This window comes from Hyaena hyaena, unplaced genomic scaffold, assembly GCF_003009895.1.
Source record: "Hyaena hyaena isolate Hyena2069 unplaced genomic scaffold, ASM300989v1 scaffold_9, whole genome shotgun sequence".
Classification (NCBI taxonomy): domain Eukaryota; kingdom Metazoa; phylum Chordata; class Mammalia; order Carnivora; family Hyaenidae; genus Hyaena; species Hyaena hyaena.
In genome coordinates, this window is record NW_024080641.1 from 4881061 (window position 1) to 4897135 (window position 16075).

A 16075-nucleotide genomic window follows, 5' to 3' on the forward strand; every position below is an offset into this window, starting at 1 on the left:
AGAGAGAGCTCCCACGGGGGAGGGGCAGAGAGGGAGACCCAGAATCAGAAGCAGGCTCTAGGGTCAGAGCTGTCAGCACAGAGCCCGACGTGGGGCTCAAACCCACAAACTGTGAGATCATGACCTGAGCCCAAGTTGGATGCTTAACCAACTGAGTCACAAAGGTCCCCTGATTTTGGACTTCTGACCTGTAGAACTGTGACTAAATCTGGTGTTTTAAGCCACTAAGTTTGTGGTGTTATGTGACAGTGGTGACATGAAATGAATGCAAACCCTGAGTGACACAGAGTCAAACACAAACACTGTGTGTGTGTGGCGGGGGGGATCTCTGGGATCACAGGGTATTAAAAATGGCACAGAAAGAAGGCAGCCACATGGAAAGAGTCACACGATGACCACAGGTGTCAATGTTACAAACACTCACCAGTGCTACTTGCACACAGGCTCCCAGACCATCAGTCACGTGACAGCTATGATACCACAGGGACACTCAAACCTGACAAACCCGCAGGTCTGCAGACACCCCGGGTCACGACGGAATCCAAAAAGGTCCCCCGGAAAGATGTCGCACACTGTCATCCCCAGAAATAGTGCCGCGGTGACAGCACAGAACAAACGCACCAGAAACCCCAGAGTCGCCCGCACCTGTCATCATCAGTCATCAGAGACAAGACAGGTCACTGGCCGGCTAGGAGGCGCCGCTGGGCCCGCGCATGCGCATGCTTCCCCCAGCCCTTCCCCCGCCACCAGCTCTTCCCGTGAAAGAGGCCCAGCCAAGCCAGGGTATGGTACAAAAATAGTTTATTACAAAAGACATCTAACCAAAATGCCTAATAATTTACATTATCAGTGCCTGGCTGCAGCCCAACTCCCCCTCCTCATCCATGCGGGTCGAGGGGGGAGGGGAGTGGCAATTCCCTGGCTCCACCAGCTCTGGGAGAGGAGAAGGAATTTGGGTGAAACTCCAGACGGGGGCCTGGGGGCCTGGGGGCCTGGGGGCCTGGTGCCGAGGATGAGAGTATGTAAGAGCCCTGGGGGGTGAGGGGGATGGGGCGGGAGGATATCTTTGCTCAGAAGAGGGGGCTTATGGGTGGATGCTTGTCCCTCTGTGCAAGTCCTGGTCCTCAAGATTGGGGGGGGGGGGGCAGAGTGAGGTCTTCACAGTTTCCAGGAGGCCCGACCACCACAGGGCAGGGAGGTCCCTCCGCATGAGTCTGAGATCTGCCCCCCCATCCGTCTCAGCTGCCTCCTGGAACTGAAGAGGGGGGCACCGGCCGGCCTGGGGCTCGGAGGACCCCAGCGAAGGTCAGGAAGGCAGGTGGAGATGAGGGAGGAAGGAAGAAATTGGGGGGGGCCATGGGGAATCCAGGTGGGTCCTTGGGGGGAGACTGGGAGGGCGAGGAGGAGGGTGATGCAGAAAGGAGACCTGGAGGGGGAAGAAAGGTGGGCGCAGTCAGAGGCCAGCTCCAAGGAGGAGTTGGGGCCCCCTCTGGGGCGTCTGGAGAAGAACAGGGGTCTAGAATGTTCTGAGAGGGGAGCGATGGGGGCCCCCGTTAGGTTCTGGGGGAGAAGGGGCTGGGGTCCTGGATGGTTGTGGGGGAGGGGCTAGGAACCTGGAAGGTTGGGAAGGGGAGGGTTTGGGGGCAATGGATGGTTGTGGGGGAGGGGCTGGGGGCCTGGATGGCTGGGGGGGAAGGGAGGACTGAGAAGTTGGCGAAGCGAGGCTAGGTTCTCACCGTTGGAGCTGAGGAGGCTGCTGCTTTCAGGGGAGGTGGTGGCACTGCGGTCTGGCGAGGGCTCCGGCTGGGATGCGGGAGCAGGCCTGGTCGCCTTCCCCCTCAGGATGTCGATGACCTGTAGGAAGTGGGGGGTCACCATCAGGCCCCTCCTGCCCACGCTGCTCTCCCTCTCTCCAGTCTTGAAGCGCACGGTCGGCTCTGTGCCTCAGGCCCCCCTGTCCGAGCTCGCTCCCGCGGACCCACAGGCTGTCCCGCTCCCCTGCGCGCACTCAGATGTCACGTCCACGCGGACCGGCGCGCGGGCACAGGCCCTGCCAGCGCGCGCACTCACCCGGCGGCTGCGCGCCACCATGAGCGGCGTGTCGTTGTGGCAGTTCTTGAGGCCACTGTCGGCGCCGCTGCGGACCAGCGTGCGCACGAGCGGGAGGAGCCCGCGGCCGGACGCCGAGTGCAGCGCCGAGCTGCCCGAGTACATCTGCGCGTTCACGTTGGCGCCGTGCTGCGGGGCGGGAGGGCAGGGTCAGCGCGGCCGCCGCCCCGCGGGACCCGGGCCCGGGCGGTGGATGGGGCGGGGCCGGGCTGGGGTCCGAGCGTCGGGGAGGGGACTGAGGCTGGGGGGGGGCCCCCCCCCGGACCGGGGCCAGGACCTGGGCGGGACCAGATCCCGGTGAGGTGGCAGAAGGGTGGCAACCAGAACCCAGGGCGGGTCAGAGCGACACTGAGCGGACGGGCTGAACCGGCGGGAGCGGGACTCCGCCGCCAGGCCGAAGTAGGGGCGGAGTCAGGGAAAGGAAGGGTCCGGAGTCCTGGCGGGGCGGGAGCCGGAAGGCAGGGTGTGCAAGGCCGCCGCGCGCAGGGCCGGCTCCTTTGGGGGCGGGCGAGGAAAGGGAGAAGGTCCGGGACCAGAGGACAGCCTTGGAAGGGTGACGTCATAAGGTTGACATGTCGATGCCTAGAAGGGAGAGGAAGCGCGCGAAGCGGAGCACGAGAGGGAGCCAGAGCCGGAAGGCAGGGCCGATGCCAGCGACGCGGGGCGACTGCGGGGCTGGTGCGGGAGGAGAGGGCGGGCGAGAGGCCAAGGGCAAGGGCAGTACCCACCTGCAGCAGCAGCTGCACCATGCTCAGGCTGTTGTTTTCCACTGCATGGATGAGTGGGGAGCGGCCGCTTTTAATGTCCTGCAGAACGGAGGGACGGTCTCTGAGGGTCTCCAAGTTCTGCCCAATCCGCCAGCGGCCAGTATCCCAGCCGCTTGCTCTGACATCTCAATCCCGTTAGATACTTCAAGCCCCACCCCCACCCCCGCTCGCGCGGCCTCCCACGCAAGCCCCGCCCCCTTGGGGGTCCCGCCCCGGCTCCTCTTGGCCCCACCTCCGGCCCGCGCCTGCTCACCACCGCGTCGATGTCTGCACCCCGCTCCAGCAAGAGCAGCACGGCTTCGGGGCACTCCACGTTCACGGCCACGTGTAAGGCGGTGAGCCCTGAGGTACAGGAAGACTCCGTTTAAGCCTGGGTTTTGGGGCCCTTGGACTTCAGGACTTGGCCAGGCAGCCCCACTCGGCGCCGGGGTAGGTGCTCACCGTCGTAATTGCGGGCCTCCAGGTCCACGGTGCCCGGGGCTGCGCTGTCCAGCAGCGCCCGTAGGCAGGTCGGGCTGCGGTGCTCACACGCCAGGTGGGCTGCTGTCTGGCCATGACGGTCCAGGGCCATGGGGCTGGCACCAGCCGTCACGAGGAGCCGGACCACAGATGGCAGTGTGGTGATCACAGCCAGGTGGAGGGGTGTCTGGGGGAACAGAGACCGTGAGGGACCTGTACCCTGCCCTGCGTCCCAGTCCCGTGTCCCAGAATTTCTGAGTCCTGACCCCCAGCTCCAGTCTTAACACTAAGGGTACAAGGGTACTAAGGGTACGGGAACCAGAAATCTGGAGTACCTCCTCCCTCAGATTCAAGAGGCACGGCCCCCAGCTCTTCCTGTCCAGGACTCAGGAATCCGGACCCTCAGCCCTTTCTTCCATCAGATCCAGCCCCCTCACCCCCGACTCACCTGCCGTAGGTTGTTGTAGATATCCAGCTCGCGGCCCCCATGCTGGAAGAGGTTGACAAGCCGGTACACAGCTGGCAGATTGCCCTGCACCACGGCAATGTGGAGTGGCCTGGGGGGTGGGGGGAGGGAATCACAAGCATTAGGGGCTCGTTAGTTACCTCTCACCCCCATAAGCTTAAGGGTGCTAAACCCAACTTGTGCTGGGTGCTTTAGAAGAACACCCAGAACCCAAACACTTTTCCTGACCCTCGCTCCCTCCATCCTGATTCAGCCACCATCGCCTCCCTCCTGGATGGTTCCCTCCTCACTGGCCTCGCTGCTTCAACCCCTGCTCTACTGTCTGCACCGCTCCTCCCCGCTCCTCCCCGCGCCCCCCCTCCCCCCAAGAAGCCAGAGGGACCTTTTTGCAACTTAGATCAAGTCCCTCCTCTGCCCAGAACCTGCAGAATAAAGGTCAAACAGGCCTTGTGGGATCTTGTGTTCCCTTCTTCCACCCCTTTGGCTTCTCCCCTGTCTGCTCTCTTCACTCTGCCTGGCTTCCTTGCTGTTCCTTGAACAAGACAGGCACGCTTGCCTCCCAGGGCCTTGACACTGGCTGTTCTCTGGAACAGCTGTCCCGCAGATATCTGCACGATTTGCTCCCCTCATTTGGGCCCCTGCTAAAATGGTATGGCTGCGACTCGCTCCCCTTCCCCCCCCTGCTTAATTTTCCTTCACATCATCACCTGACATTGTACAGTTTACTTGTTTCCTGTCTGAATCTCCCCCGCTAGAATGCCACCTCCACCGGGCCAGGGCGTTCTGTCTGCTTTGGTCACTGCCCGGGGCCCAGGACAGCGGCCTGTGCCAAGCGGGTGCTCCACAGACATGTACCTCATAAATGAACTCATCATCACAGTGCTCCCTGGCCAACCTGGAAGCTGGGAGCATGTCCCCAGCCCTCTCATCTGTGAAACGTGTGGGGATAAGCAGGAGCCGTCAAGTTCTCTCTGTCAGTTGTGACTTGCACGGCACAGGCAGAGCATTTATTTGGAGGAGTTTTTGTCCCAGGGGGAGGTGGGATGTACAGGATGGAGTCGTGGTTCCAGACGCTGGGCTGCATAACCCAGAGCCCTCCCTTCCAGACTGAAGGTCTCGTTCCCTTAGCTTCTGGGAAGGTTGTGGGCGCTCAGCTGTCTCTGGGAATTACCGTCCGCTGGAAAGAACTGCTTGCCTGGGTCATGAGTGGGGGCAGCTGCCATCCACTGGCATCCCGTGACTGGCCAGTGCTGGCACAGAGGGCCTGGCCTCTGGCGGCATCTCTAAAGGCCACTCGAGCGGCAGCATTCCCTGTGAGACAGCTAAGGGCTGCCGAGAGGACACAGCGGCCCAACCTCCTTCAGCTCCACAGGCGCTGATCTGGAGAGGGTGTCCTAGTAAACTCCCTGCTCCTTCCTGCAGCCCCAGCCTGGAAGAGCCATTTATAGAGGTGGGGGCAGTCTGGGATGACCGCTGTGTGTGTGGGGGGGAGCATTAGCACTAAGGGTACAAGGTTAACTGCATGTACACAAGCCACACAACCTTCTAAAGTCCACTTACTAGAGTCACGACTTTCTCACCCATCACTGCCTCTTACTACCCTGAGCTGCAGGTGAACAGTGGTTCTCCCCATGGAAATATGCTTCCAGAATCCACATTTTATTTTCTTAATTTAAAAAAATGTTTAATGTTTATTTTTGAGAGAGAGCACAAACACGTGGGGGAGGGGCAGAGAGCGAGAGAATCCGAAGCAGGCTCCAGAGCCGGCCAGGGGGCTTGAATCCACCAACCCGGAAATCATGACCTGAGCCGAAGTCTGACGCTTAGCCGACTGAGCCCCCCAGGAGCCCCTAATTTTTAAATGTTTAAAGTCAGAACCCAATGCAGGGCTTGAACTCACGACCCAGTGATCCAGACCTGAGATGAGATCACGAGTTGCAGGCTAAACCCGCTCCCTAAATGGTTCCTTGGAACCAGGGATGGGCGCTGTGGGGGCTAAGCGGGCCAGGGTGGCAAACTGGGTGCAGCCCTCCCTAGCTGCACGTGCTAGAGCAAAATCACGTGGCCCTCCCGGTTTCTCCCCCAGAAAGTATAGCCCGCAATAGCGCCCGCCTCCCAGGAGGAGCTCTGCAGGTGAAATGCTGAACCTGGATCCTGACCCGTGAAAGCCAAATTTAGGAGGAAAATGTTGGGGGAGGGGCCGGGCTGCGGGGAGGGAGGGGGCGGAGAAGGGCTCCCTTCCCTCCCATCGTCTCCCAGGAAGCCCGGCCTGCGTCCCTCTTGGGGCGGGCAGGGTTAAGTGAGGGCAGAGGGAGCGAATGATTTCAGAGAAACCGTCCAGGCCTGAGTTCCCATAAACGCGCGGGCTGCAGGGGGTGGGGCGGGGCTGGAGGAAGTGGGGACGGGAGGGGCGGCCCAGCCCTCGGACTTCCAGTAACAGGTCTGCTGGGCGGGGCTCCGCTTCCTGCTCCCGGGGGAGGGAAGCCTCCCGCCGGGGATCTACCCCGGCCACCACCACCCCTCCCCCGGCACCCCTACTTCCATCCTCGCCTGGGGGTGGGGCGGGAGGGAGGCCGACCTAAGGAGACCAAGCTTCCCTGCAGGGAAGGACCCCAAGTCTTCCAGCCTAGGGGCGCGTCTGGAACTCCACCGTTCAGGGCTCAGACTCCAGCGGCCTCCGTGTCCCCCATATCCCGGCTTCCAACCCTGAGATCTCTTAGGACTCGGTAGGTAATACGGCGCCCTCTTTGCGAATACCGACCCTGTGGGTCATACATCCCAAGCTGTCCTGAACCCTGTTCCTTAAGCCCTCAGGGGTCAAGGAATACAGTACCCCTCCCAACCTCTGCTCTCTGGGATTCAGAACACCGCCCCTCTCTCTTGGAGACCCAGATTTCTAGCTCCCAGGCGCCTGACGTCTTGAGGGTCCAGATGCTCTGAGATTCTTGCTCTCTGCTCTCTTGAGTCCCTAGAAGCCGAGCCTCGCAACCAAGCTTTGCAGCTCTGGGGACCCAGACTTAGCGTGTGCCCCGCCCCCGCCCCCGGGCTAGCCAGCTGTCCATTCCGGTAAAGTCTTGGGCCCAGCGGAAGGGGTTAAGGTTAGATTGAACGCCAGGAGGGGGAGGCTGCGAGTGAGTGACGGGTGCTGACGTGGGGGAGGCAGAGCAGCTGGGCTGCGGTCAAGTTCTGCGGGAAGGGATTTCCCCCAACAGGCAGCTGAGGAAGAAGTGTTTGCTTTAGAGGGGAGGGAGGGGGAGAGCGGGGGAGGGCGGGTGGGGCGCAGGGCTTGAGACTGGGGTGCCAGGTCTTCTGTGTTCACAGGCTGCAAACAAATCACCCCAGGGGGCAGATACAAATTAAATCTATTTCACAGATGACCCCAGAGGTACCCAGAGTGGGAGGGAACTAGTTTTATTCAGCTTTATATATATATATATATATATATATATATATATATATATATCTCGGGCACTTTCTCCTGCTTGGACTCACAGAATGGCCTACAAACAGCTGGGGAGTTCTGTTAGAATATCCACTCCCAGGTGCTGAGGACCTACTGTGCGCCTGGCTTTGTTCTATGTTCTAGATGTAGGTACATCAATACACTGAGTGGGAGGGAACTAGTTTTATTCAGCTTTATATATATATATATATATATATATATATATATATATCTCGGGCACTTTCTCCTGCTTGGACTCACAGAATGGCCTACAAACAGCTGGGGAGTTCTGTTAGAATATCCACTCCCAGGTGCTGAGGACCTACTGTGCGCCTGGCTTTGTTCTATGTTCTAGATGTAGGTACATCAATACACTGAGGTTTAATCTTGATAGATACTGTAGGAGCCCCCAATTTTCTGAAGGGGAAACTGAGCCTCAGGGATGTGAAGTTGCCCCGTTGGCCAGCGATGGCGATCCCCTTTCTGCAGAAGCGTGTCCGTGCCATCCCTACGCTACCTTTCGTTTCCAATCCCCAAACCAATGCCCAGATAAGCGCTTTATAGAAGCCATCTCATGCCTGCCTCACAGACTCTCACATGCTTATAGTTCTTGTTTTTACAGGGGGGAAACTCAGGCAGAGGGGGGGAGAAAGGGGCCAGCGGAAACTCCGACCTAGGTGGATAAATAATGTAATGTTCAGGTGTGCGGAGTGCTTACTGTGTGCCGGGCACAGAGCTAAACCATCCCGTGCACGGATTCGCAGCGGCCTCGAGGGCAAGTTCTTCAAACTGCAGGCAATCAACTATAGGATGTGTGAGATCAGTTTAAGGGATCGGCAAATTAATCGAATGGCCTATGACCATGAGATCATGAAACACACTACAGAGTAGTGAGAACACACAAAGTGGACCCCTTGCAGGAAGGGTGATTCCTGTTTTGTTCTGCGCAATTTTTATGTCAAGCGTATCTGTGTGTACGTGTGCTTGGCTGAACACAAGGTAATCATATGAATTAACACTTACTGAGCACTTCTGACCTACCAGGCTCAGTGCTAAGAGCTTAACGTGTGTGGTTCATAAAACAAATCAATCCGTGAAATGTCTTTCTCACGTTTGGAATTTTTTCAAAGAATTTCTGGGCTTATTTTATTTAGGGGCGCCTGGGTGGCTCAGTCGGTTAAGTGTCCGGACTCTTGATTTTGGTTCAGGTCGTGATCTCACAGTTAGTGGGATGGAACCCCTAGTCAGGCTGGGCGATGACAGCAAGAACCCTGCTTGGGATTCTCTCTCTCTCCCTCTCTTTTCGCCCTTCCTCTGCTCATGCTCGCATGCTCGCACTCTCTTTCAAAATAAACAATAACAATAAAAAATAAGCAAGGATTTTATGTATTTAAAGTGATCTCAGACGTGGGGCTTGAACACACAACCCCCAGATCAAGAGTTTCTTTCACGCTCTACTGAAGGGCCAGGCGCCCCTTCTCATGTTCGGATTTTGACAAAAACGTGGAAGCCCCCTACTTCAAAAACAGTCCTAGGAGGTAAGTGCTCCCAGGTTGCCCGTTTTTCAGAGGAAACTGAGGCACAGCGAGGGGGAAAAGCCTTGCTCAAAGTCACAGCCAGCAGTAGAGAGAGGATCTTAACTCAGGTAGAGGTAATTCAGAAGCCCGTGTGATGTGGTGGGTGAGGTGGGTGGAGGGCTGGCTCCCCCCATTTTATGGGAGGCTTTACTCACGTGTCTCCGTCCTCATCTGCATGGGTGGCCACGGCGATGTCAGCCGATAGGGGGTGTTCCATGGAGCACACCATGGGGTACAGGGGTGTAGGCAGGTTCACGAGGGGAAAGAGGGAGCCCATGGTCGGGGTCGGGTATAGGGGCAGTAGAGGTCCTGGACAGAGGAAAGGACATGGGTGAGGCCAAGCCTGCAGACCCTCGACCCACCCCCACCTCGAGGCCTTCACTCCTGCTCTGTCCACCTGCCTGTTTTCCAGGTCCCTTGTGCAAAAGGCCCAAGACAAACTGGCCTTGTACATCGTGGGCTCCAGCAACTCGTTCCCCCTTCACCATTCTCCGTGAGCCCTGGTCACCGTCATTGTCACGTATCTCTTCATGCCTCTGGCCTCCATCTCTCACTAGCCAGAGTCCCTTAAGGACGGGACCGAACCTCATCGTCACCCAGCAGGGGACCCCAGGGCCTGTTTGCTGGGTGAATTTGTAGCCGAGGGAGGTAAGAATGGGTGTAGGGTGTGGGGTGACCGTGTAGAGAGCTGGGGAGAAGGGGGGCTCAGAAGGAGAGAGGAATGGTGTCAGAAGCCAAACATGGCAGCAGTCAAAGCCATATGCACCCACCGCACAGATGGGGAAAACTGAGGCCTGGGTTCTCATCTGGGGAATGGGGGAGAGGGGAGGAGGCCGTGGCAGGCCTCCTGATGGACAGCCTGAGGCCCTCTAGGTGCTGCGCTCTGATGGGGGGGCAAGGGCAGGAATGGGGCCAGAGTCTGGAGCACGGGCTCCCTGCAGCTTTTTGGGGTCACTTGGGGACGGTGAGGTGGGCACAGCTGTGGTAGCAGAGGCCCCTTCCTTGACATCGGAGATGGCGATAGGGTGGGGAGAATGATTTTGGCCTTCTTTGTCCTCTCCTGATCCTTGGGGGCCCTCCATCCCTGCACCCCCAAAGTCCTCGTATCTCCAGTACCAGCTCTTGGTGCCCTGCAGCCTTTTGCCTGGACGCCCCTGGCCCAAAATGCTCCAGCCCCAGAACTCCCCGGTCCTGGCCCCCATTCCTAGAACCCTAGAACCCTCAGCCCCCAAGCCTTGACTCTGTGACCACTTGACCTTGTGACCTCAGATGAGACCCTGATCCTGGGTGCCCCTACCTAACTGGGTGCCCAGAACCCAGACCTCTGGCCCGCTGGCTCCTGGGGACCCCTAGTATCTGGGTCTGTTTCCTTCGATCCTTAGGATTCCGGACATCGACTGGGATGCTTCAGACTCCAGCTCTGTTCTCCGGATTCCCGCTGTTCTCTGATACCTTCTTGGTTCCTGAGATTCTGAGGGCCTGACATCCCTAACATCTGTCTTCTTAGAACCCCAGTCGCTGTTTTCAGGACCCCCTTTGACACCACATATCTGGATGCCGGGAACCCCAGTTTCTTGGGCCCAAGCGCCGACTCGTCATAACCCTACATATCTGCGTTCTAAAGAGCTTACAACTCTGTTCTTGGGACTGTAGGCTCTGTCCGCTTGACTCGCTGAGACCCTGCGTCTGTACTGCTGGGCACTGTCCCCTGGGTCCCCTTATCTATGCGTTTCGGACTCTGAGCCCGTCCCCCAGAGCCCCCTGACACCCGGGGTTCTGGGACTCCCATATCTGTGCCCCAAGACATTGCTTCCTGACGCTTCCACAGCTGTGTCCCTGGGACTTCAGGCTCTGTCCCCTCCCAAGAAACCTCATATTTGTGTCCTTGGCACCTTGGATACCGTCCCCCTGTTTCACAGCTCTGTGTTTGCGTCCTGAACTCTGTTCCCTGGCTCTGGTGCCCCTCTGCCCGATCAGACAACCCCCTCCCGTCTGGCTGGGACCCATGGCAGCCACTCACCCTGGTAATAAAGCGCCTCTGGCCGGGCCAGTCCGTGGGGGGCCGCGGGGGCCGCCGGGGAGTCGGAGCCGCCGCCTAGGGGATCCGGGGTGACCCCTGGGCCCGCGGCGCCGCGGGGGGCGGCGGGTTCCGGGGACGGTGCGCGCAGAGGCCGCTTGCGGAGCGGCAGCGCGGCGCCGGGGGGCGCGGCGGCCTTGGGCCGGGTGCGCAGGTCCACGGGCCCCTCGTCCATGGCCCCCGCGGGGCATCGGGGCATGGGGCCGCCGGGGACGGCGGCCGAGCGGGCGGCCGGAGCGCGGCGCGGCTCGGCTGCACGGGAGGGTGGCTGCGCCGGGCGCCGGGACTTCCCCTGCCGCCGGCTGAATTGAAGGGACTTTTGTCGGCCGGGGCGGTGCCGGTCGCCCGCCTCCCCGCCCCCGGGCCCCCCCCGCCCCCCCGGGGCCACCCGTCCGCCCCAGGGGTTTCCTGGACCCGCCGCCGCTCCCGCCGCCCCGCGGTGCAGCCCGCCGAGCGTCCCGCCCGCGCCGCGCCCCGCGCCCGCCCCTCTCCCGACCCCGCGGCGCCCCCGGCGGCTGGGCCTCGGTGGGGGGCGGGGATGGGGAAGGGGGCGGGGTCAGGGCCTGGGGGTCCCCACCCCTACGGCAGCCTGCCTCTCGCCGTCAATGTCTCAGTGCTTTGGTCTCTCTGGCTATTTGTCTCTATCTCTGTATCTCTGACTCTCTGATCTGGATAGTCTCTCAGGGTCTGGGTCTCTCTCTCTCTCTCTCTCTCCCCCCACCCCGTCTCTCTCTCTCTCTCTCCACCCCCCGTCTCTCTCTTTCTCGATCTCCGCGTCTCTCTCTGTTCTCACTGCCTCTGTCTCTATTGTCTCTGTGTCTCTCACCATCTCTCTGTCTCTCTCAGCCTCTCCCCTAGGGCGCGGGTTCGAGTCCCGACTCCCACTTCCTCGCCCGGTGACCTTGACCAGGCACTTCCCTTCTCTGAGCCGTTTCCTCCTTTGCGGGAGCAGAAAGACGCACCCAGGTCAGGGACTGCCCTCGGCGGGCGCCCAGGCGCCCTCGCCAGCCCTGTCCCCATCTCTGCCTCCTCCATGTGTCCCAGCCGTGGGGCTGAGCTCCGCTGGGGGGTGGGGTGCGGCGGGGCAGTGCACCGGGAAACAGTGCGTGTGTCTCTGCGGGATCCCTCACTCAGCTCCGGCTTCTGGGCGGAGAGATCGTGAGAAACGGAGGAAAAGAGACCCGAGAGATAGCAAGAGGCGCGGAGACACCAGACCAGAGCCGGGGCGGCCACAGCCTGGGGGGCGGGGGGCAGGCTGCCTACCCCTTCGGCCCCACATCCCCCTCCAGTCCGGGCGGGGTTGGTGGGTGGGGAACAGGCCGGGCGGGTTGGGGGCATGACTCAGAGGCAGGCTGGAGCCGGTGGGCGGGGAGGGGCAGAGGCGGGCCTTTTCCGGGGCCCCTCCCCTGCCTCGCTTCTCTCCGCCCCGGGGAGGGGCCCCAGCGGCGGGGCTTTCCCGGATTTCCCTTGAGGCGGGGCTGTCGCTGGGGTTGAGTCCGGGTCACTGAGTTACGGGAGGCCAAGGGGGAGGTTTTGGGGATCGGGGGCGGGGGTGGGGGTGGGCATAAGAATGGCGGCTGCACCCCGGATTCGTCCAGGAGGCACGCAGGTCCCCCTGGCTCGCTTGTGTCTCTGTCCCCGCATCCCTGGCCTTCGTCGCCCTGTCTCTGGCCCCACCTCTGTCTCGTTTTGTCTCCCGGTCTCTCGGTCTCCCTAGCAGCGTGCCTCAGCGACCCTGAAAGTGGGGGTGGGGCCCCGGTCCCCAGGAAGGGACTTTGCCCAGGACTCCGGCCCCACCCCAGTGGATCGTTAACCAGGGATGTGAGGAGCAGCTGTGCAGAGAGAGAAGCCTCACCCCTTCCCCTTCTCTCCTTTCAGCCTCTCTCTGGGTCGCCCCCCAACTCCCCATTAGCCCCTGTAATGGGGAAGCATTTGGGGGCCGGGCCTGGGTCCAAGTGCTCCCTGTGGGACATCGGGCAAATCCTTTGTCTTGAGGACTCAGTTTGGACTTCTGGCAAACGGGGCCGATGCCAACCCCTGCCTCCCCGCGTTGGGGGAGCCTCGGCAGGGGAAGAAATGGAAGAATCTGGCTGGAGGGCTTGGGTGCTGCCTTTCCCATCCACACAGCCCTCCCTCACTGGTGGGGACGCTCAAACAGCACAAGCGCACAACCCCGCTGCACAAAAGGGGAAGTTGAGCCTCAGAGGGGCGGGTTTCGTCAAGGGTCAAGGTGGTGACCCTAGGAGGTGGGGTTGGAAGGGCACCCACGTTCCCCCTACTCTGTTTCCCTGTGGCAGGTCCGGCAATGGCTTTGGGCCAGACAGGACTGGAGGTGGGGGAAGGGGGCTTATGCACTTGGCCCAGAGGAGGGTTGGAAAGGCTGAGAGAATGAGAGCTGGGAGTTAGAAGTCTGAGGGAGGAGGCTCTGAAGGAGGAAGACAGGTCTGCGAGAAGTAAATGGTCTAAGAGAGGGGAGAGAGAAGCGGTCTGGGGGAGGAGGTGAGGCTCTGAGGGAGGGAAGGAGGTCTGAAGGAAGAGGCACTGAGGAAGATCAAGTGAGGAAGGCAGCTCGCAGGGAGGAGAGAGTTGGCTGGTACAGGGGTGAGGGGGGGTCTGATGGAGGAAGAGGTTGGAGGGGGAGCATCTGAGGGTCTGAGGATGGAGGGCATGGTCTGAGGGAGGAGGCGCAGTCTGAGGGGGGCGTCCTTGGGGCAGAGGGAAGAGAGGAGTGCTTGGGACGGAGCAGGGACAGGGAAGGGAAGAGGAGGGAGGCCTGGAGTCAGCCCCGCCCTGCAGCTGTCTAATTTCCCAGAATCTTCTACTGCTCAGGAAAGTCCCAGCTCCCACAGCCGCCTCCCTCCAGTGTCGGGAATGGAGGATGCGGAACCAGGATGGCTGCCCCCTCCTTTCCCCCCTGGCTCCCTGCACGCCAGGCGGGGAGGACTAGGGTCTCCCCTGTCTGGGCTTGAGCTCCGGAGGCCCCCTGCCAGCAGGGGCAGCCCCTGGATGAGTCCCAGAAACTTCCCAGAGAGAGCCCGGAAGTCCTGCATGGTGTCTAACCACTTTCCCTCATGCAGCCTGCCCTTTGTATCTGTTCAAATCTTTTCTTCCCTCCTACTGCTCCTTACCCTCTTATCCGCCCCCCCCCCCAAATAACCCCAGGGGAAGGACGGACCCTACGGGACAGGGAAACAAAGGCCCAGCTAGAAGGCTGTGGGCCTGGGGCAGCTTTCTTGCTCTCTGGGGGGAGGGGGGGCCTTCCAAGAGGGGAGGATAGTGCTTTTTAGACACTAGGTTCCCATCAGCCTGATTCCTGGGCTTTTTTCTGTTCCAAGATTTGCTCCCAACTGAGGCCCCGGTAGAGTCCTGTCTTCTGTTTGCATCGGCTGTGTGACTTCCAGGCCGTTCCTTAATCTGCTGGAGCCTCAGTTTCCCCACCTATCAGTCAGACTAAATCGAGACACTAATGTGGCCGCCCTTAGGGCCTGATGGATAAGAAGTGCTAAGTGCAAAGTGGCTGCGATGATCATTATTCCTATTATAACCATAGGAACAGATGGTAATTAATCCTGTCGTGTAACCACAGAGTGTCACCAGCCAGGCCCATTTCATTGAGGAAATTGGGATTCAACGTGCTGGGCTTGGATGCCCGGGGTCCTCAAGATTTAATGCCAGGTGTCTGTGTCCCCAGCACCCTAGTGCTGCATCTGCTGCCCCGGGAGGGGCCGTCAGTCCCAGAGACCACGGGCCTTCCCTCTCCTAACTCCAGACCCCTATCGTCTAGGAAGGGATGGTTTAAAAGGGGGAAACGATTAGCATGATCCACCCAGTTTTCCTGCAGGGCTCCAGGCATAGGGAGGGCCGAGCTGATGAGAGAAGGTCACGTGGCAGCAGGAAGGCCCAGATTCAGATTTAAGAGAGGGTTCAGGGAGAACGAGCAGATTTCACAGACAGAGGAAAGCGGACCTGAGCCCGGAGCTGGAGGCCCTGCCCAAGGTCACACACTGGAGGTCCACACTGGGTCTGCAGACAGCCCTGCTCCCAGAGGCTGCCCCTCCCCATCCCCGGGGGTGAATACGGCCAGCTTCCTGCAGCATGGCCTGTACCTCCTGGTTCCTCCCCACCCTGGGGTTCTGGCAGCTTCTGGAACCCTGGCACCGAGTGGGATCGGCCCATCTGGGGCCTTGGCCAAGACTTAATCTTCCCCTTTCTCCCTCTTGCTGGGTCTGCACGCACGACACTGAGTCAGAGGGTTGCAACATCCTCTCTTCGGGCTTTGAGACCAGACACCCTCTGACCCGTGCACGGCCTTGAGCAGACAGAGGTGATGCCATGGGAGGCATCTGTGGATATTGGCCTCCACCCTGGGTTGGGGGGTTTGGAAACGTCAGGGGGATCCCAGTGAGGTGACGGTAGCCAGATGGCAGGTGGCGTAATGCCGGGCCTCAGTGTCCTCCTCTGTGAATGGGGCTCACTGTCCAACTGGGTTTGAATCCCAGCTCTGCCGCTTAACCAGCTGTGTGACCCTGGGCAAGTGACTTAGTCTCTCTGTGCCTCAGTGTCCTCATCTATAAAATGGGGACAAAAAGCACCCAGTGAATGCCTCCCGGGGTGGTTATGAGGGTCAGAGGAGTTAGCACACATCGGCCCAAGCTGGCGAGGAGTGAGTTCTCAGTAAATGGGAGGTCCTAGTTTTCAATCATTGCCATTATTAATATAGATGGCGGAGTGGCGGAGGCATGCTGCTTGGATCTCTCAAGAAGAGACATGTGGCATGGCTGCCAGGAGTGCAGATAGCCTCCCACGATCGGTCCCTTCCGGTTCTGCCTCAGCTTGCCAGTCCGGGACAGCGGCTCCTGGTAGCCTCTGGCCATTGCCTGAGCCAGGCGAGGTAGGGGCTCCTGGCCATTTCTGCCTACTTGGGGCTTCCTCTCTCTGCAGGCTCTGCTGCCGGGGCTCCCCCTTGGGCTGACACGGTGGCCTGATGGTTCCTTCCCTTCCACCCAACCCCGTTTCCCCTTCCCTTCCTCACGACCGCTCTCCATAACTTTTTCCCCTCCCGACTCTCTGCATCCGCTTTCTGGAGGACGGGATCTGTGATGATGGACTTTGCAGTCAGACAACGGCAGCGCGAGAGTAGTCTGCCTGGGTGGCTTTGGAGAAGCATCTGATCACTCT

At 60.2% G+C, this 16075-nt stretch overlaps 1 protein-coding gene across 1 annotated transcript; it reads right to left on the bottom strand.

The window, feature by feature from the left end:
• Positions 1-784: 784 nt before the first annotated feature.
• Positions 785-11232, bottom strand: BCL3 (BCL3 transcription coactivator). The gene is made up of 9 exons (XM_039250067.1): positions 10841-11232; positions 8976-9129; positions 3784-3892; positions 3318-3522; positions 3130-3218; positions 2838-2915; positions 2071-2238; positions 1737-1854; positions 785-1426 (listed from the first exon to the last, which is right to left on the bottom strand). Exons 1-9 carry the CDS (start codon positions 11094-11096, stop codon positions 1239-1241), a joined length of 1365 nt encoding a protein of 454 aa, XP_039105998.1. The 5' UTR covers positions 11097-11232; the 3' UTR covers positions 785-1238.
• Between the last annotated feature and the right edge of the window lie 4843 nt (positions 11233-16075).